The following is a 19,807-nucleotide window of genomic DNA, read 5'->3' on the forward strand; positions in this document are numbered from 1 at the left end:
ATCATGGCGCAGAGGTAAAGGATCCGCCTGCAATGCAGGAGACACGAATTCAATCCCTGGGTTGGGAAGATCCCCTGGAGGAGGAAATAGCAACCCACTCCAGTATTCTTGCCGGGGAAACCCCATGGACAGAGGAACTACAGTCCATGGGGTTGCAAGAATTGGACACGACTTAGCATCTAAACCACCACCACCACCGCCATCTGTCACAGAGATATGGGGAGTTACAGTTTGGTTTGAGTCTTCTAAAATGCTGTTTGTAAAGAAACGTGGATCTGACTTAATGTTTTGGCCAACAGCCTGTGACTGCAATGGGCGATCTCAGGAATGCTTCTTTGACCCTGAACTATACCGTTCCACGGGCCATGGAGGCCACTGTACCAACTGCCAGGACAACACAGACGGCGCCAAGTGTGAGAGGTGCCGGGAGAATTTCTTCCGCCTTGGGAACAGGGAAGCCTGCTCTCCCTGCCACTGTAGTCCTGTTGGTAAGTGACAGCCAGGGTCTGCTTCAGCCTGATGGGTTGGGAGACAAAATTAGCATTTCCTGTATCCCCAGGAAATAAAACTTTGTTTCCTTAGGATTCTCACAGGTTAAATGTAGAAGAGGGAATATTGTTATAATGTGTAAATGATTTCGCATCAGCCTGAACTCTCTTTAACCAGATGGAGCGTTTAGATGATTTTCTGGTGTGTATAAAACTGGGGTTGGCCTGAGTAATGGTTTTATAAATAATTAGCAATAAGATCATTGAGACCATTTGAATTTGACTGTAAAAGTTTGGTTAGCTGCTCCGTGAGTTCTTCCTTAATGATTTTGTTTAGTCTAACTTCTTTGGAGGGCTGAACTCCTGCAGCATAGTGCTGTGTGTTCAGAGGAGCTGAGAGCTCTTAGTCTGTTCCACTTTTCCAGGAGTTTGAACTTTATTTGCTGTTCCTGCCTGTGTATACTTAAATTCTAGACACAGGCCCTAAGGAGCCTGTGCTTGTCCGCAATGACTGATTTCGCATGCAGTTTATCATGGGTACAGAGTTATTTGTTAGTATTTTTCAATAATTATGAGTAGATTCATCTTAGGGTGTATGTCTGGAAAGTTTAAATGTCATAGTTTAAAGGGATATGGTTTTGAGGGAGTTCTGTTTTAAAATTTGATCTTTATTCTCTTAGTTACCATCTAGACCCTGAACACCAATCTACATACTGAATTTCAAGCATTGTTTTTAGTTACCAGTTTTCTTTCTTTGAGACATTAGTTTTACTTTCCTATCTGGTGGTTGACATTGAGTGCTTTATATTTCAGGTTCCCTCAGTACGCAGTGTGATAGCTATGGCAGATGTAGCTGTAAGCCAGGAGTGATGGGGGACAAGTGTGACCGTTGCCAGCCTGGGTACCATTCTCTCACTGAGGCTGGGTGCAGGTAAGATTTTCTGAGGGGGTGGAATCTAATTGTAGCTGATTCTTAGTAATAGATCTTGTAGCTTATCTGTAGCCATATAAACATTTCCCTCCCATAATAATTATCACCAAGATTTAAGGCTTCTAGCTGTAATGATGATCCAGGATTGTTTTGTACAGAGATGAAGCAGTTTTTAATGTCTAAATGTGATGAGTGCCCTTGACTGAAATAAAATCCAAATACAAAGATGACTTTAGGATTAATTTTACTTTTTATGTATTTCTTTTCTTTTTTTTTTTTAATCTATTAACATGTAAAATGAAAGAATGTCTTGGAGCGAAATTTCTTTATCCTCTTATTTCATCATTTCACTCCGGTTTCCATCCAACAGGCCATGCTCTTGCAATCCTTCTGGCAGCATAGATGAATGTAATGTTGAAACAGGAAGATGTGTTTGCAAAGACAATGTTGAAGGCTTCAATTGTGAGAGGTAGCTCATTCTTTCTCTGGCTGCGTTGTATCTTCTCTCATATTTCAGATACAAAAAATACCTGGTTGTATCTTAATCTCTTTCAGGTGCAAACCTGGATTTTTTAATCTGGAATCATCGAACCCTAGAGGGTGCACCCCTTGCTTCTGCTTTGGGCATTCCTCCGTGTGCACAAATGCCGTTGGCTACAGCGTTTATTCTATAACCTCTACCTTTGAGACTGGTAAAGTATACCTTTCCTTCTGTCCCCTAGAATTTTGAGCCTAGGCTTACAGTATTAAAAAAGTTGGTAACTCTTTGAAGACTTTTTGAGACTATCAACACTTTTTCTTTTAATGTATGTGATTTTTGTTTGGCTATTTTTTTTTTTTGGCTTTTAATTTAATGAAAACATATGCAGATGGTTTTAGAATTTACCTGGGAGTATAAATGTTATATAAAATAAAGAAAAATATAGCTTCAGAGGTATAGCATATATAGGTACTGTTACAGCCTCCATTTACTCAAAAACTTGCATTGATGACTTTCTGTATGTTTTGTGGAATATTGAGGAACTGAATTCAGGATGTTTGCAAGGTAATGGCACTTGTGTTTTCTTCCTCTGCTTGTAGATGAAGATGGGTGGCGTGCAGAACAAAGGGATGGCTCTGAAGCATCATTTGAGTGGTCCTCTGAGAGGCAGGATATTGCCGTCATCTCAGACAGCTACTTTCCTAGGTACTTCATCGCCCCTGGTAAGTAAGGCTAGGAAGCCGTGTGGTGTGGTATGTGATTGTGTTTATTCCTGACCTCACATTCTTGCTCACCATTGTGTCTGCCTTCCAGCGAAGTTCTTGGGCAAGCAGGTGTTGAGTTATGGTCAGAATTTCTCCTTCTCCTTCCGCGTGGACAGGCGAGACACTCGCCTCTCGGCAGAAGACCTGGTGCTTGAAGGAGCTGGCCTAAGAGTGTCTGTGCCCTTGATCGCTCAGGGCAATTCCTATCCAAGTGAGACCACTGTGAAATACGTCTTCAGGTAAGACAGTTTGGTTTATAAAATCTGACTTGACCAGAATTACAAAAGTGGTTTCTTTATCTAAGCACCTCAGGCCTCAAGGTATGTATTAAAGAAAAACTTCGGTGTTCTCGATGTGACTTTGTAAAAGGGAACTTTTCCCTTGATTACCTGTACCTTTTCCAGTGGTATGGTCATCTCTGACGTGGTTAGACTGGCAGAGTAGTGCATCGTGGGTGGCATGGATGACTAAGAAATACTTTCTCAGCACCTAGAATTGTCCTTACAGAGGTTAATGTGCCCCTTCCTTTTTCTCTAGGCTCCATGAAGCGACAGATTACCCTTGGAGGCCTACTCTTACCCCTTTCGAATTTCAGAAACTCCTGAACAATTTGACCTCTATCAAGATTCGTGGGACATACAGTGAGAGAAGTAAGTTATGATATAATTAAGATAATCATTTAAGATGATGGTTAGGAAAAAGGATCCACAATCAAAAGGTTATCTCTAAAGTCCTAATATTATAAACTTGATCCTAAAGAAGTGGTATAATAAATTTCCTCATCATACATGGATTGTGTAAAAAATAATGCATTTGAAACGTCTCTTAAGGACCTGGAGAAAATTAGCCAAAAATTAGTAATGGTGTTGTCTTATAATGGGTAAGCCTATTGAGGTTACATCATATATATAATTAGATTTTTCTAAGAATCCCAATATAATTCTACTGGCCCACATTCCATAACCTCCATTTCTTTTTACTTTTTCCTATGTAATTATCAAACCCTTTTAACCAAACCAATTATCAAGCCCTTTTAGCTAAACAAAAAGCTAAAATTTACTGAATGAACATTTGTTATAATTTTAGATAAACAAAGCTGCTTTAAGTGTGCCTTTAAATTGTTTTCCTAAAATTTTTAGAATGAGGACCTGTTTCTGTAGAAAGGTAGAGCTTGCTGGGGGAGAGGAATCGGGGCATTGGTGTGGCATCAGCAGTGGCATCAGCAGCTTGGCTGTGTTGATTTTTGAGGTGCTCGCATGGATAGCCAAATGAAAATGTGTTATAAGTAGTTAGAAATATGGATGGGACTTAGTTGGGGCTGGAAATTTAGAATCGGAGTTGTCAACGTATGTGCAGCAATTTTTAAACTTGGAAATATGACAAAAAATGTAGGAAGAGAAAAGAAGCAATCCTGGAAACATGGTTATTTAAGGGCCATGATCTGAGACTCAAGAGAAAAAAAGAATTTTAAGGAAGAGGAACAGTTAACAGATTGAGAAAGACAGTACAATTGGATTTTGTTATTTGGCAACTAAAGAATCATTGGTGACTTTTTATTTTAAGAGAAGTGTTGAAACCGGTTAGATTGCAGTGATTTAATTAAGTAAATTAAATCACAAGTACATTTGAAGACGAAGAAGTAAAATATTATTCTTTTAAGAAGTTCAGCTTTAAAGGGAGGAAAAGAGATAGATTATAATTTGGGACTAGGGACAGATTGAAGGAAGAATACTTTTAGGATGGGGAGACTTAACAATATTTGGAGTTGGAAGCACTTTAACAGTGGAGATGTCTTTCATGATCTAATGTTGAAAAAACCCATAAGTATATTAAAAGTTAAACTAAGTTCAAAGCAAAAATAAGAGATGTCCTTTAGCTTCAGGTTGTCAGTTTCTATATAAACAAGTGGTATTTCATAACATGGGGAGATACACTTAAAAGATAAGACTGTAAGAGATAGGAGTGGAATGAAAATTAAAGGGAAACTTGCTGGTATAATAAAAACTTGACCCTTCCATAGGGTGTTTCTTTTGAGCCTGTCACATTCACTGTTTGAGCTAAGCCAGTGTAAGGCTTTCTCTATTTTTATTTTCTTTTGAAAACAAGAAAGTGTTATGATATATGGTGCAATAATTATCTTTGTCAAAGTAGCCCTGATTATTTGAACTTATTTAATTATATTTGCTATTTTATGCAGGGCAAAACATACAGTTGTGTGGTCCTTATTGACAGGTGCTTTCCCTGCTTTCTAACCCTTAAACTCTATGATCAGTGCCTGCTTTTGTGGCAAAAGAACAAAAACATGGCTTCGTGGCTGTAGCCTTAAACTCTTCCTGTTCCCACGTTCTTCCTTCTGTCTTTTCTTGCCCCAGATCATTGCCCAATGCCTTTCGTTTTTCACATTGGTGGTTGGGTGTGTGTACTAAGTTACTTCAGTCATGTCCCATTCTTTGCGACTCCATGGACTGCAGCCCGCCAGGCTCCTCTGTCCATGGGATTTCCTAGGCAAGAATACTGGAGTGGGTTACCTTTTCCTTCTCCTGGGAATCTGATTGGGAGAACTGTAAAATTGAAATCTCTCTGTGCATGTATGTGTGTATAAGTGTGTGTGTGTGTGTGTGTGTGTGTTTAAAAAATAAATGTTTGATATACTGCCATTCCAGATACTTAGCACCAGGTACCTGGAGAAGGCAATGGCACCCCACTCCTGTACTCTTGCCTGGAAAATCCCATGGATGGAGGAGCCTGGTAGGCTACAGTCCATAGGGTCGCTAAGAGTCAAAAATGACTGAACGACTTCACTTTCACTTTTCACTTTCATTCATTGGAGAAGGAAATTGCAACCCACTCCAGTGTTTTTGCCTGGAGAATCCCAGGGATAGGGGAGCCTGGTGGGCTGCCGTCTATGGGGTCGCACAGTTGGACACGACTGAAGTGACTTAGCAGCAGCAGCACCAGGTACCACATAATTGCTCTAAGTTGTATTTTCTAGTTATCTTCTCCAGTAGATTAATTAAACTAATGGTTGGCTGTCTCTGAAATTTTGAGTCTGGTTATCCTTTAGCGCTGATGACTTTTCATGAAGTTTTAGAAAACGGAAGCCAGTCCACTGATCCTCTTTCCCCCGACCACACACAGGTGCTGGCTATTTGGATGATGTCACCCTGGCAAGCGCTCGTCCTGGGCCCGGGGTCCCCGCAACTTGGGTGGAGTCCTGCACGTGTCCCGCGGGATACGGAGGGCAGTTTTGTGAGCTGTGCCTCTCGGGTTACCGAAGAGAAACCCCAAGCCTTGGCCCCTACAGTCCCTGTGTGCTGTGCACCTGCAATGGACACAGCGAGACCTGCGACCCGGAGACAGGTGAGAGGATGACCTCTTGGGACTGCTAGAGCTAAATTCTCTTCAGCAGGCGGGTCAGAAATGCCCACTGTCTTTGCTTGGACGCTTGCCTGTCTTCTCACACCTGCTCTCCAAATAGGTGTTTGTAACTGCAGAGACAACACGGCCGGGCCGCACTGTGAGAGGTGCAGCGATGGCTACTATGGCGATTCGACTGCGGGCACCTCCTTAGATTGCCAGCCCTGTCCGTGCCCTGGGGGCTCCAGCTGTGCTGTTGTCCCTAAGACCCAGGAGGTGGTGTGCACCAACTGTCCTACTGGAACTACCGGTGAGTCGGCTCTCCCACAGGAGCGCTTGGGAAAGAAGGGCTTTGGAAGGTTTTAGGATTTTCTGGTTTGGTTCCATGACTGGTTTTCCCAGCAGCAAAAGTTTTGTTGGAAACAGGTTTGTTATGGATTCATAAAATGCATATCTGATATTAATAATAGCTGACATAATATCTATGGCCAGGTGCTTTTCTAAGCGCTTTAACATATACTGCCTCATTAATCCTCACAACCCTCTGAGATAGCTTCTTGTATTATCCTCAGGTTGTTTGTTGCTATTTAGTTGCCAAGTCATGTCCAACTCTTTTGTGAATCCATGGACTGTAGCCCACCAGGCTCCTCTGTCTGTGGGATTCTCCAGGCAAGAATAGTGGAATGGGTTGCTATTTCCTCCTCCAGGGGATCTTCCTGACCCAAGGCTCCAACTCAAGTCTCCTGCGTTGGCAGGCAGATTCTTTACCACTCAGCCACCAATATTTATTTGGTTGCATCGGGTCCTAGTTTCCCTGACTAGGGATCGAATCCACGTCCTTGGCATTGCAAGGCAGGTTTTTAACCACTGGACCAGTGGGGAAGTCCATCCTCAGGTTACAGCTAAGAACACTGAGGCACAATTAAGTGACCTGTCCAATGATGGATGGCTCGTCATGGAAGATGCTGGAGTTTCAGCCTAGGCATTCAGGTGCCAGCGATGACGATTTACTACAAGATACTCTCTCTTATAAGATGTGATTCAAAACTTGATTTTCAGTTTGTGAGGCTGCCCAGGGATTCTTGATGTAAAGCGGCATTTAAAAAATTATTTTTCTCTAAATAGTTGTTTCAAATGTATCAGAGCCCATCACGTTTAGTTGGGAATAAAATATTTTTATAGCTTTGGATATACCTCTGTTCCCATTCTCTGAGTTTCTTTCTTTTTGATAAGAACACTGAAGTCGATCTTTGCTAGCTGCCCCAGGAGCTGGCTGTGCTGGTTGACAGAGGAGCCTGGGGCTCACTGGTGACAGTGCCACTGCTTCCACTGACTGGAGCCTCCGTGTAATAAGAGGTTCTGGCCAGCTGGGCAGCCTTTGACTCTGCTGTAAGCTCTTTGTTCAAAAAATTTTGCTACAGAGTGTGAACATAAACAGAACAACCGAAACACTGAGCTCATCATCTGTATCTCTCTTGTCTCATCAAAAACACTCTTTAATTATTGGGAAGCATTAAAACACTCTGCCTTCCTTCCACTCCTCCCCCTGACCCCACACCAAGCGCCAGGCAGTGCCACACAGGGAGAGCCAGTCGTTTGCTTAAGGCAGTTGAGGAAATGAGGAGTAGACGTTAGTACAGAATTTCATATTTTTAACTTTTCTTCTTTTTGTTTAATAAACAAAACAGTGGCCCAGTAGAGTCTCTTACAAATAGACTTCTCCAGCCTCATTCCCCACCACCTGCCTCTGCACTGGTACCCTCTTCTCCAAGGCCCCCGGTCTTGTCTTCCCTCAGATGCACCCGACTCTGGCCTGCCATGAACTATTGCTCGTGAGCTAGAATGCTCACCCAGCTCTCTTTTCTTAGCCAGCTCCTAACTGTTCTGCGGGTTGAGTTGACTCATCACTTCCCCAGAATGGTTTTCCTCAATGAACCCTCTCTGTGCCACTGCCCCAGTTTCTTAGGACCCTTTACTCTGCTGTCACAGAGTATAGTAAGTATCTCACCGTGTCTACACTCAGAAGCATTTAACAGAGCATTTTGATAAGAGATCCCTCTACTCGTTGTTCACTGGTCAGTGAACTGAACAGTTAAGCACTGTGGAGTCGTTCTCCGGTCTATACTAAATAGTATAGACGGTGAAGTAAAATTATTTGGGATGCTTATAGAAAGATGGAATATCATATAGGAGATTTTAGAAAGTGTTATATGAGTCACTAATTAAATGCTTCTCACAGAATATTTGTGAAATACACAGCTGACCCTTGAACTGTATGGATTCAAGGTTCAAATCACAGCTTTGAACTGCATGGGTCCATTTACATGCAGATTTTTTCCAGTAGTAAAGACTGCAGTGCTGCAGTCCATGGTTGGCTGGATCCGTGGACGTGGAATTGTGAATACAGAGGAGCTCCATGAGGTGGGGGCTGGAATTTCAGAATGTATTTGTGGATTTCTGACTGTGCAGGGCAGCAGTCAGTCAACTCCCAACTCCTTGCATCGTTCAAGGGTCAACTGCATTTGTGAGGTATCACCTGGATTGAAGGAAATGATCTATAGCAATTCTTGAGGATGTTAATTAGAATATAGAAGTCTGCGTGAAACCAGCACAAAACCTGTTAAAAAAAATATATTATCACTGTTTATTTTCCTACATTCTGGTTTGCTTTTTATAGTGCTTTTTAGCTGCTTGATATTTTTATGTGTATTCATTTGTTTATTGCTTATCTCCCCCTTCCATCCCCAGAGTTAAGATCCTTGAAGCAGGGACTTTGCTCTGTTTTATTCACCTTTGTATCCCTAACACCCAAAATAGTGTTGGCACATGTGTTTGTTGAATGAATGCGAGTATTTATTAAATAAATGAATGGAGGTTGCAGATGCAAAGTGAGATGTTCCTCATTTAGAAGACTGTTGGAGAATGTGAATAACTGATGATAGCCACTGAGATCTTCGTGCATGATTCACTTCTGCATTTAATACTTAAAATGATCTTTTCAGCTAAATTAATAATACTAATTTTTTTTCAACAAAATTGTTTGAGTGCATGGCTTTGGGATTATGAAGATGAATAAAGGAGGGTCCCTACTCTCCAGGGTCTAAAAGTGGAGGGAAGTACAGAGATCATTTTCATACAGTGTGTTAGTTCAGATAAAGAAATGCACTCAAGAATGCTAAAGGAGAAAAAAGACACCTCTCCTGGTACCGGCAGGATAATAAGAGAAGTCTATAAATTGCCCAAGTCATGTAGGTAGTACAGCCTGGATTTGAACCTACATCCTAGACTCTGAAACAAAGGGGCAGGCTAGCTAAAGCTTTGGAGGATATTTTGCAACAAAAGCTTTGAAGGGCTACTGTGTAGCTCTGTTTTGACTTTTCTATAAGATTTTTCAATTGAGTTTTATTCAAGGCAGGTTTTAAGACATTTGAATGTGTTTCTCTGGCTGCGTCTAGCCTTAGTTGTGGCGCAGGGCGGCTTGCGTTGGAGTGCGCGGGTTTCTCCCTGGCCGCGGTGCGCTCCGGTTTCTCCCTGGCCGTGGTGCGTGCGGGTTTCTCCCTGGCCGCGGTGTGCGCGGGTTTCTCCGTGGCCCCGGTGTGCGCGGGTTTCTCCGTGGCCGCGGTGTGCGCGGGTTTCTCCCTGGCTGCGGTGCGTGGGCTTGATGGTTGCCGCACCAGGGGCTTAGTTGCCCCACAGAATGTAGGGTCTTAGTTCCCTAACCAGGGATCAGACCTGTGTCCCCTGCATTGGGAGGCAGATTCTTAACCACTGGACCACCAGGGAAGTCCCTAAGACATTTAAAATATGGATCATATCTAAACTAGATAAATTAACTGATGAAAAAGCAGAACTGAAGTACTGTCTTAATCCTATGCTGGAGAAGGATCTTGTGTCTGGAAACTTGTATTTACCTCAGAGGCAAAAGGGTCCCTAGCTTCCCATCCCCTTTTAACATCCTGTTTCTTCACGTCCTGCCCCACCCCCAGCTAGACCTTCTGTTGCCTCATCAGTGGTCCGTTGGCCAGATGCAGTGGGCAGTTTTCTGTCCTTACCTGACCTGGAGTTTCAGCAACACTGGATACTGCTGACTGCTCCCTTTGCTCCAGTTTCTCCTCTTGCCTTTTGTGACTCTTCCCTCTCCTTGGTTTTCTTCTCCCTTTCTTCTCTTCTTTTGGGTTTCCCTTTGATCACGTATGTTTCTCAGCCTGGGGTTTTCTTGTCAACTTTATCTGTATGCTCTCCTTAGGTGAGCACCTCTCACCTTTAGGCTTCAAAAGCCCCTCCTTGCCTACAGCTGGAAAATCCATGCTTTCATCCCTGACCTTGCTCTCTTAAGGGCCAGCTACCTGCTTGCTGTCTCTACCTGAATGGTGGGTAGGGAGCCTTCCATCAGCCCCTCCATATCCATTCTCCGCTGCTCCACCCTGCTGAGACCTGTATGCGCTGCGTCACACGGCCCCCTCCGCTTGGTGGGAAGCACATGGGAGATCAGAGGAAAAGAGGATGAGGGCAGAGTATGTCTTCCAAGGCCCCGTGTCTGAAGCGTCTCTCGGCTCTTGGCAGGTGACCTTCTCCAAACAGCTCTTTCTGATAAAGTTAGAAACTGTTAGGTTCTGGTAACTGCTCACCCCCTGAGGTCAAGGTTATGGACCCCTGTGTTACTATCCCAAGTACTACACTGTACTTGAGGTGTCTCAGCACTCTCCCCTGCCTTCTGTAGATGCTGTCTTTATTAACTGTGCTCCAGTGTTGCTAGTTGGAAGGTGCCAAAATATTTTCTATTGTGACTTTGAATCAGACAGCCAAAGGAATCTCACATTTAAGCAAATCCAAGCTAGGTCTTTGATCGTCTCCAATTGTGACTCTGTTCCTTCCCTGGTCTTTATCTCTATTCACCTGTTTGCTCAAGCTAAAACCCTAGGCTTATCCTTGATTCTTCCTTCTTTCATTTCCCAGGAGTCAGCCAGAAGGTGTTAGTCTCTCAAATCTGACCACTCTTTACCACTTTCACTGGTAACCACCCTGTTCTACACCATCGTCATCTCTCACCTGAGATCGCCTCCTAATTTGCCTCCATGCTTCACTCTGCTCTCCTATAACCCATTCCCCAGACAGCAGCCAGAATAATACTTTTAAAATGTAAATCAGATCTCATCACTTAGAAACTACAACCCCCCCCTCCCCCATAGTATCTCACTGCACTTTAATTTAAACTCAGTTTCCTTACTGTGCCCTACATGGCTGCTATTACTGCTTCCACAAGCTCATCTTGCTTTTCTGGAACATTCTTCCCTTGAATATTATCATGCTTTAGTTCCTTGTGTCTCTTCATTGTCATCCCAAATATCTCCTCTTAGAGAGGAACCAGCCGATATGAAGTAGCCCTTGACCTGTCTCTCTCATCATATTTTCTGTTTTAACTTTTTTATGCATGTCAATATCTGATGTGGTCTTGTTTGTTTGATTGTGAACTCATCTCCCTCAGGGGCAGCACAAGGCTTGTGAGAGCAGAGACCTCATCCACCCTGTTCTCCACATCATCCTGGACAACCCTAGAACAGTCTGTACGTGATAGATGCTCAGGCAGTATTAATGGGATGAGTAAACAATGGGAACAAACCTCTATTTCTCCAAAAAAAGTTTAGGCTAATTTAGGTCCAGTTGGCTACAAAGATAACCACAAACATAACTTGAGCTAATAATGGTGGGCAAGTGGAAAAGGAAGGATCAGGAGCAGTGAGTTTAATGCCGTGGAAAGAGCCTTGAGTACTGGCTCTGTCTCTTTTACAGAGAGACAGAGTTAGTTCCTTGGTTGTGGGCAAATTTCTTAGCCTGTCTCTTTCTTTCTCCATAATAAGAATGAGTAGCAAATGAGGATCTCTGAGGTCTCTCCTGTGCCGGCTGACACTGCTCAAACAAGGATTAGTAGATGCCTTTTATGTTTTAAGAAAATGATCCTGCCAAACCTGCTGTATGGGGCTTCCCTGGTGGCTCAACTGGTAAAGAATCTGCCTACAATGCAGGAGACCCAGATTCGATCACTGGGTCAGGAAGACCCTCTAGAGAAGGGAATGGCAACCCACTCCAGTATTCTTGCCTGGAGAATTCCATAGACAGAGGAGCCTGGTGAGCTATAGTCCATGGGGTTGCAAAGTCAGACATGACTGAGTGACTATCACTTTTTCAACTCTGTTGTATGAGGAATGAAGGATATGAAGAGGCATTTTCAGGGACTTCCCAGTGGTTCAGTGGTAAAGAATCTGCCTTCTGACGCAAAAGACATGGGTTCAGTCCCTGATTGGGACACTCAGTCCCACATACTACAGGGCAACTAAGCCTGTTCATTGCAGCTAGAGAGTCCGTGTGCCACAGCAAAAGATCCAGTGTGCTGCAGCTGAGACCCAGCACAGCCAAATAAATAAACAAGCATTTTTAAAAAACCATGTTTAAAAAAAATGTCATCTTTTAGTTTTCTCAATATTATTGACAAAAGCAGACACAGGTGAATGTGCCAACCCTTGGGGCTGGAAAGGTTAGTAAAGCCTCATTCACACTCTTAGGGCATGATTTCAGTTAATCCTCAAAACAGCTGGAGAAGGAGGCAAACCGGGTGCTGTATTTCTGAAGAAATGGAGATCTGTCCAGGTCACCCCAGTGGCCGGGCACCATGCCAGAGCTGCAGCCCAGGTCGTCTTCTCTCCTAGGCTGATGCCATGTCCATGGCACCATGTAGCACTGCGCCTGGTGGTTCCTCCAGACTATCTGTAACCAGTGGCACTAGAAACATCTAAGGCCTTTCTCTCGTAACGTCAGATTGTCTCACACGCAGGTAAAAGATGTGAGCTCTGTGATGATGGCTACTTTGGAGACCCTCTGGGTAGTAACGGCCCCGTGAGGCTTTGCCGCCTGTGCCAGTGCAATGACAACATTGATCCCAACGCGGTAGGGAATTGCAACCGCCTGACGGGAGAATGCCTGAAGTGCATCTATAACACAGCCGGCTTCTACTGTGACCGGTGCAAAGATGGATTTTTTGGAAACCCCCTGGCTCCCAATCCAGCAGACAAATGCAAAGGTAACCAGCCATCGGCCAGATCCTCTCACGGTTACAATCGCTCATCCTGCGCGTCACTGTATGGTCTCTTTAAATATTTACAGTTGTCTGGTCTAATGCAGCGCTGTTCCATAGAGGTATAGTGTGAACCACTTAACGTAATTTAAATTATTCTAGTAGATACAGTACAATAAAGAGAAGCAGGTACAGTTAATTTTAACATTGCATTTTATTTGACATGTCTAACGTATTATCATCTCAGCAACTAATCAATAAAAAATAGTTGAGGTGCACGCTCTTTTTTTTTCCACACCGCTTCTTCAAAGTCGAGCGTGTGTTTCACGTTGACAGCGCATCTCCGTTCAGTGACTGGTGGCTGCTGTATTGGACAGCACAAGTGGAAAGACTCTATTTGTGTCATTTACACTTGACGGCTCCTCTCGGGTGATGTGCCTGTTTTGCTGTCTGTGTCTTCCTGCCGTAGCCTGTGACTGCAACCCCTACGGGACAGTGAAGCAGCAGAGCAGCTGTAACCCCGTGACCGGGCAGTGCGAGTGTCTGCCCCACGTGACCGGCCGGGACTGCGGCGCTTGTGACCCCGGATTCTACAACCTGCAGAGCGGGCAGGGCTGTGAGAGGTACAATGATGGGTGCCTTTGGTGCGGGCAACCTTGGCTTTTTTTTTAATTGTGACAGATGAATTTTTGTAAGTTATATTTCACAGTTGGTTTGGCTTTGTTCGGGAGTTATTTGAGTGCCTGAAACAGGCAAGGCAACCTTTAGAGGTGATGCTGGAAAGCTGTAATGAAGTAATGAGAGCAGAGAGTGGAGGCAGTGGCACCAGCTGTGTCAGCGTCACCTGAGCAACATTTTTTTAAAAAAATGCAAATTATAAGGTCCTTTCTGAGACATCTGGAAACAGAACTTCTGGGCTTACAGAGCAAAGCTCCAGCCCAGCGCCCATGCAGTGCCAGATTGGAGAGCCATGGAAAGTGGTTTTAGTAGTGGAACAGCAGTATTTGTGTGGGTTAGGTTAGAAAAAGAAGATCTTAGTAGAGCTCATGAAAATTACTGGAACCTCAGGAACCTTAACATCTGTCATCATTAAAACATTCTGTTTTCTGATACAAAATTGTATCAGTCCTGTGCTGAAAGGAAAAAAAAGAAAGGTTTGCTTAAAGTCTGTTTTTCTTACCCGAGAATTGTATGTGTTCATTTATTAGGTGTGACTGCCACGCTTTGGGTTCCACCAACGGACAGTGTGACATCCACAGTGGCCAGTGTGAGTGCCAGCCTGGCATCACCGGTCAGCACTGTGAGCGCTGCGAGGTCAACCACTTTGGGTTTGGACCCGAAGGCTGCAAACGTAAGGGGCGTGGGTGGCATGGACGTCTTCAGTCCCCTCTCATCCCCGTTAGAACCATGAATCCAAAACGTTTTACCAGTCTCCTTGTAGGCCCACAGCTCACAGTCAGGGCTATACCCAAGTCCTCAGAGATGCTTTACAGAAACATGATCCATTTCTAAAACTCAGAGGACCGAAAGCCTCTCTGGTTTCTTAGCAACCACCCAACTCATGTCTTCTTTTATAGTGTTTCTGATCCTTCCTTTTTGGGGTCTTTCATATTTCCAAGTGATTACCCTTTGATTACCGAGCTGCCTCCTGTGCTTAATGAAACTTTTTAATTGATCACATTCTCCGTGCAGATGATGAAGCTGTGAGGGACTCTGCTCAGACGTGTTTGTTGACTTACTGACTGCAGTTGCTTCCCACCCTTGGGGCCCTTTTGGTGCGCTTACATGTCCACATCTGCTGCTCTTTGGCATAAACACTTGCCTGGAATTAGGCCGCAGAACAGTTTGGGTTTTTGCTTTCTGAATTCCTTCGTTTCTCCTGTGGAATGCAGCATAGGTCATTGACTCCGTTCAGAGAACAACATGAGTAAACAAACTACAAAATAATGGAAAATCAGCACTAGCATTTGGGTGTTCTAGTTCCTTAGAGAAAGAAAAAATTAAACAGTTGGAGAGATGAAGGTAGAGATGAATTCTTGGAAGTGCACGAAAAGGGCACTTTCTGTAATGGACTGATTTCTACTTCATAGACTAATTTGTATAATTACTCAGTCATAGGAAATGTCCCCCTCCAAAAGATGCTCACTTTACTTTAAAATGTACTATTGTTTTAAAACTGTCTGTCTTCTCTGCTGAGCAGGCATAACCATTTAAATTCTCCTAAATCAGCCTGTTTTTCACAAAGCATCTACTTGTAATGATAGTACAGTTGGCTTATTGATATCACTCTGAGCTTAAAGAAAATGCACTCTTCCGTTCTTTTCCTTATTATGCACCCTTTTCCCTTTATTCTGCAGCCTGTGACTGTCATCCTGAGGGCTCTCTTTCCCTCCAGTGCAAGGACGATGGCCGCTGTGAATGCAGAGAAGGCTTTGTGGGGAATCGCTGTGACCAGTGTGAAGAGAACTATTTCTACAATCGGTCTTGGCCTGGCTGCCAGGAATGTCCAGCTTGTTACCGGCTGGTGAAGGATAAGGTCAGCTGTCCACAGTGCATGCGTTCATTCAATTCAGCAGACGTTGAATGGGCACTTCCTATGCTCTCAGCTCTAGAGAAAATATGGTGAACCAGATAGATCCAGCCTTGTTCTTAAGGGCGCAAGTGCCGACTGGGAGACACATAATAAAAATTAAAGAAATACTAACTGAGATAAGTACAAGAAAGAATGCAGAGAATAACTGGGGAGAACTACTTTCTATAAAGCCTCTGTGGAAATTCACTTAAGGTGAGATCTTAAGGATAAGAAAGATCAAGCTAAAGGAGAAGTGATGGGTAGGCTGTTCCAGGAAGAAGGAACGTGGGGTACAGTGGCCTCGAAGCTCGAGGGTATCTGGATCCTGCTGAATGAAGAGGGAATGGTTTGTGATAAGACTGGAGAGGTCGTTAGGGACTGCTTATGTTGCACCATGTTGACCAGAGTAAGAAATTTAGATTTTATTCAAAATCCAATGGGAGTGCACTAAAGAGTTTTAAGCTGGGAAATTCAGTTTATACTTCAAGAACACTCTGCTGCATGCAGTTGGATGGTTAGGAATAGGGCAAAAGGGAAAGCCTAGACTGAATTAGATAAATATGTGTATTGAGCAAGGCAGGATATAAGAGAGGGTCAGGATAGGGAAAGAGAAGAATCAAGGATGGATCTTGGGTTGTTTTGCTTAAGGTAGTTGGAGGCACTCCTTATTGAGATGGAGATGATTCAGAGAATACATATTTAAGAGAAAAAAAATCAAGGGTACAGTTTTGGATATTACATTGAGAATACCTGTCAGAGAGCCAAGTGGCGGTATCAGGAAAGTAATCTCAAACAAGAGAGAGCGATCAGAACTGGAGAATTGTCAGTGTGCAGAGTTTAAAGTCAGCGGACTCAGCCTGACAGTTTTTCTTTTGAAACCAGAGAAGTGAGGAATAACTACTTCTGTTATCTGCTTGAAAGTTCACGTACGTGGAGTATGTAGACCTCCACACTTAGAGAGCACTGCCTTGATTATTGTTTCTGCAGGTTGTGCAGTCAGGTTCTGCAGGTGTGTTTATGCAGCCTGCCTTTCCCTTTTCCTTTTTCATCCTGTTTAGGTTGCTGATCATCGAGCCAGACTCCGGGAGTTAGAGAACCTCATTGCAAACCTTGGAACTGGGGATGAGATGGTGACAGATCAAGCCTTTGAGGATAGGCTAAAGGAAGCGGAGAGGGAAGTTACTGACCTCCTTCGTGAAGCCCAGGATGTCAAAGGTACACAAAGTGAAACAAGTGGGTAATTTCTGCGAGGTGGGCTGTCCTTAAATGTGGCTCTTAGTTCAAGGGTAAATAGTATGGTTTTATAAAATCCTTTCTCAGTTTTTTCACCTATGTTTAGAATATGAATGATTTCATTTTTTAAACATGTAGAAAAGAACCTGTGAATGTTTTAAGATACACTAGGCAGAAGTAATTCTCCCGTTACATCAGACATGGTTAGATGTTAAAACGCAAGCATTTTGTAAATCCTTGGATCAAGGTGCTCACCGCTGGTCTGAGGGTTTTCTCCATCATTGAAATCCAGGTGCTTGCCAGATACTCACAGTAAGTGTGCATTAACGTTAATACACTTGGGGCCGAAGTGATCAACTTCCCTGTTGACTCCATTTCCACTATGAGTTAGAGAAGTCTTCTGGTCAGGGTACAGGTCAACGAAAACTAAATATGTTGCTTATTTCCTGTTGTAAATGTCCCTAAAGTTTTATAAAATGATTGAAGTGTAGAAGGAAGAAATTGGATGTGTCTGGTTTGAGCAAGTTTGTTTAATTTTTGTAGGACAGTCCAGAAATTGTTCTATGAGGTAAATTTTTAGAAATGGAAAAATGAGATGTGGAAAACATGTTTTTTGTTTCAGTTGTTACATTTTAAGTCTTAAACCTAGATTAAGAAGAATTTATAGGTTTCCTGTTCTGTATAAATAATGGTGGGGGTTTTTTTTAGAATGTTCATTTTTCAAATTTTGACACATTTTTCCATTAACGTATTCTCCTGTAACAACAAATTCATATCTATCCTGCCATGCCCATTGAAGAGTTGAATGTGGGGTGGTCATTCTTAAGTGCCGATCAGCCACCTAAGAGGTGGGGTGTGGCACACAGCTCTGGTGCCAACACCTCGAGCTCAGTCAAGTGGCAGGAAAGCGAGGTTGGCCAGCATTGCCACTCTTCCAGGCTCCACACCTTGGTGTAGCCGCAGCCCATCGGGCTCTTTTCAGCCACAATGACTGCAGCCTTTCCTCTGCCCACACAGGTGATTCTGTGGGACGAAGCGCTAGTAGGAGCTGTGGCCACCACACTTGCCCCTGAGCCGCCCGAGGGATGGGGAGCATAATGTGTTCCTGCTTCTGCTAGCTTTGGGAGCCACCAGAGTGAGGCTGGGGTTTAAAATCCACTCCCACTAAGTCCTGGCTCATGGAGTTCCTGGCTGACCTTTCCCACTTAGGTTCAAACTAGCCAAGAATAAGAATGTCTTCATAATGATTTATCCTTTCAGACTCTCCCTAAGTATTCATTTGTAGCTTAAACTTGTGTTTATTCTTCAGTTTTGAAAGGAGATTATGCGGTACAAGTGGACACTTGGAATTAGAGGGCTTTGAAGTGATCCACTTAGGTTATCTCTTCCCTTTTTGGGGGGGATACTATTGTTTCTCTAAAGAACTGGCCGAAGAGATTGATAGGTTACCTTCTTGGAGTTTGAAATGGAAAGGGCTTCTTAGCTTCATTGGGTGCTTCCTAAAGCTAAGTGATTCTCCATAATTTCAACTTGTTTTTTATTTTGTGTTTTGTTAAAAAGCTTTGGATTGTCAAGAATTGTTTAAGCAATATCTGAACGGGGTCATTCTGTAGTTCGATGAGTGTTTTGCAGTCTACCAGCTTTGCATGTGTATTGATTGGGTGACCCTGCTTCCAAGATGCTGTTTTCCAAGGCTGTATTCCTTTGTTGATCTTGACTTCAACTTCTCACCTCTTGTACATACCTTGGAAAATTCAGATGCCAACACTAGCATCATGCAGAATCAAGAACTGGTCAGTTTGAATAAGATTGACTTAATGGTTTCTGTATATTAATATAACCTCATGATGTGAGAATTTTAATAATGTCAGAATTATCTTTGTATGGGCTTATATTTGTTTCTTGATTGATGAGGGTACAGCTATGTGGTTTAAATCGAATGGGCAAAATTAAGAAAGAACAATTCAAAGAACTATTCAAAAGCAGAGATCAGTCTGATATTACCTGGATGTGTGGGGTGGCAGCAAGAGTCTATTTAGATTGAAATTTTAAAAACGAATTTAAGGTGCTGTATTTCAACTTCTGTTTCAAACTGAGTGTTCTGCTAGTTTAGAAAACTGTGCAGCTCTCGGGGCTGGTAGTGCTTTTACCAGCACTGTATTTTTATTCAGTCTTGCATGTGCTGGAGTGTCAAAATCTTCGCTTCATTAGATGTTTTGAGTGTCTTCTTTTTGCCAGTCATTGTGTAAGACTGGGATGCCATGTGGAGTAAGAAAGGAGGGGCTTGTTGTCAAGTGGGAGAGATGGTGTGTTCATCTCCAGTTAAACACAATCGGAGACCATGGTTGAATGTAACAGTGGCCGTACTGCTGGGCACAGTGAGGACTGACCAGCTGCGCTGCTGGCTTCGGGAAACTTGTCAGAAAGATGCTGTATTTGGAAGCGTGATGAGAAGCAGTGCCTCAGGTTTCATATGAGATGATATGTGCCCCCCTTCAGATAATTTATGAACTTTCTTCTGCACTGCTATTGCAGATGTAGACCAAAATTTGATGGATCGCCTCCAGAGAGTGAATAACACCTTATTCAGCCAAATTAGCCGTTTACAGAATATCCGGAATACCATTGAAGAGACTGGAAACTTGGCTGAACAAGCGCGTTCCCGGGTCGAAAGCACAGAGCAGTTGATTGAAATCGCATCCAGAGAACTTGAGAAAGCAAAGGTTGCCATCGCCAATGTGGTGAGTGAGTGGGACAGTCTGAGGTGGGAGGGGGGCCCCCTTGGTCATTGACCCCAAGCCTTTTACTGGTAGTGTAGTGCTTCCTCTGATAAACTGATGCCTTGTATCTTTTTCTTTGTCTCTAAACTTGGAGGAAGAAAGCCACATTGCTCATAGTTGCCATGAAATAGT

At 43.4% G+C, this 19,807-nt stretch overlaps 1 protein-coding gene across 1 annotated transcript in view; it reads left to right on the forward strand.

Annotated features, from left to right (window-relative positions):
- Window positions 1-19,807, forward strand: part of LAMC1 (laminin subunit gamma 1) — a 121,744-nt gene that overhangs the window by 86,040 nt on the left and 15,897 nt on the right. Inside the window, exons 5-19 of the mRNA XM_013970343.2 lie at window positions 300-488; window positions 1,302-1,419; window positions 1,790-1,888; window positions 1,975-2,111; window positions 2,500-2,622; window positions 2,714-2,903; window positions 3,202-3,314; window positions 5,803-6,024; window positions 6,143-6,331; window positions 12,851-13,096; window positions 13,560-13,713; window positions 14,299-14,441; window positions 15,448-15,626; window positions 16,721-16,877; window positions 19,431-19,636. Coding sequence (XP_013825797.2) covers window positions 300-488; window positions 1,302-1,419; window positions 1,790-1,888; window positions 1,975-2,111; window positions 2,500-2,622; window positions 2,714-2,903; window positions 3,202-3,314; window positions 5,803-6,024; window positions 6,143-6,331; window positions 12,851-13,096; window positions 13,560-13,713; window positions 14,299-14,441; window positions 15,448-15,626; window positions 16,721-16,877; window positions 19,431-19,636 — 2,465 coding nt within the window. The remainder of the gene's footprint in view (window positions 1-299; window positions 489-1,301; window positions 1,420-1,789; window positions 1,889-1,974; window positions 2,112-2,499; window positions 2,623-2,713; window positions 2,904-3,201; window positions 3,315-5,802; window positions 6,025-6,142; window positions 6,332-12,850; window positions 13,097-13,559; window positions 13,714-14,298; window positions 14,442-15,447; window positions 15,627-16,720; window positions 16,878-19,430; window positions 19,637-19,807) is intronic.

The sequence above is a fragment of the Capra hircus genome, chromosome 16 (genome assembly GCF_001704415.2).
Source record: "Capra hircus breed San Clemente chromosome 16, ASM170441v1, whole genome shotgun sequence".
NCBI classification, from domain to species: domain Eukaryota; kingdom Metazoa; phylum Chordata; class Mammalia; order Artiodactyla; family Bovidae; genus Capra; species Capra hircus.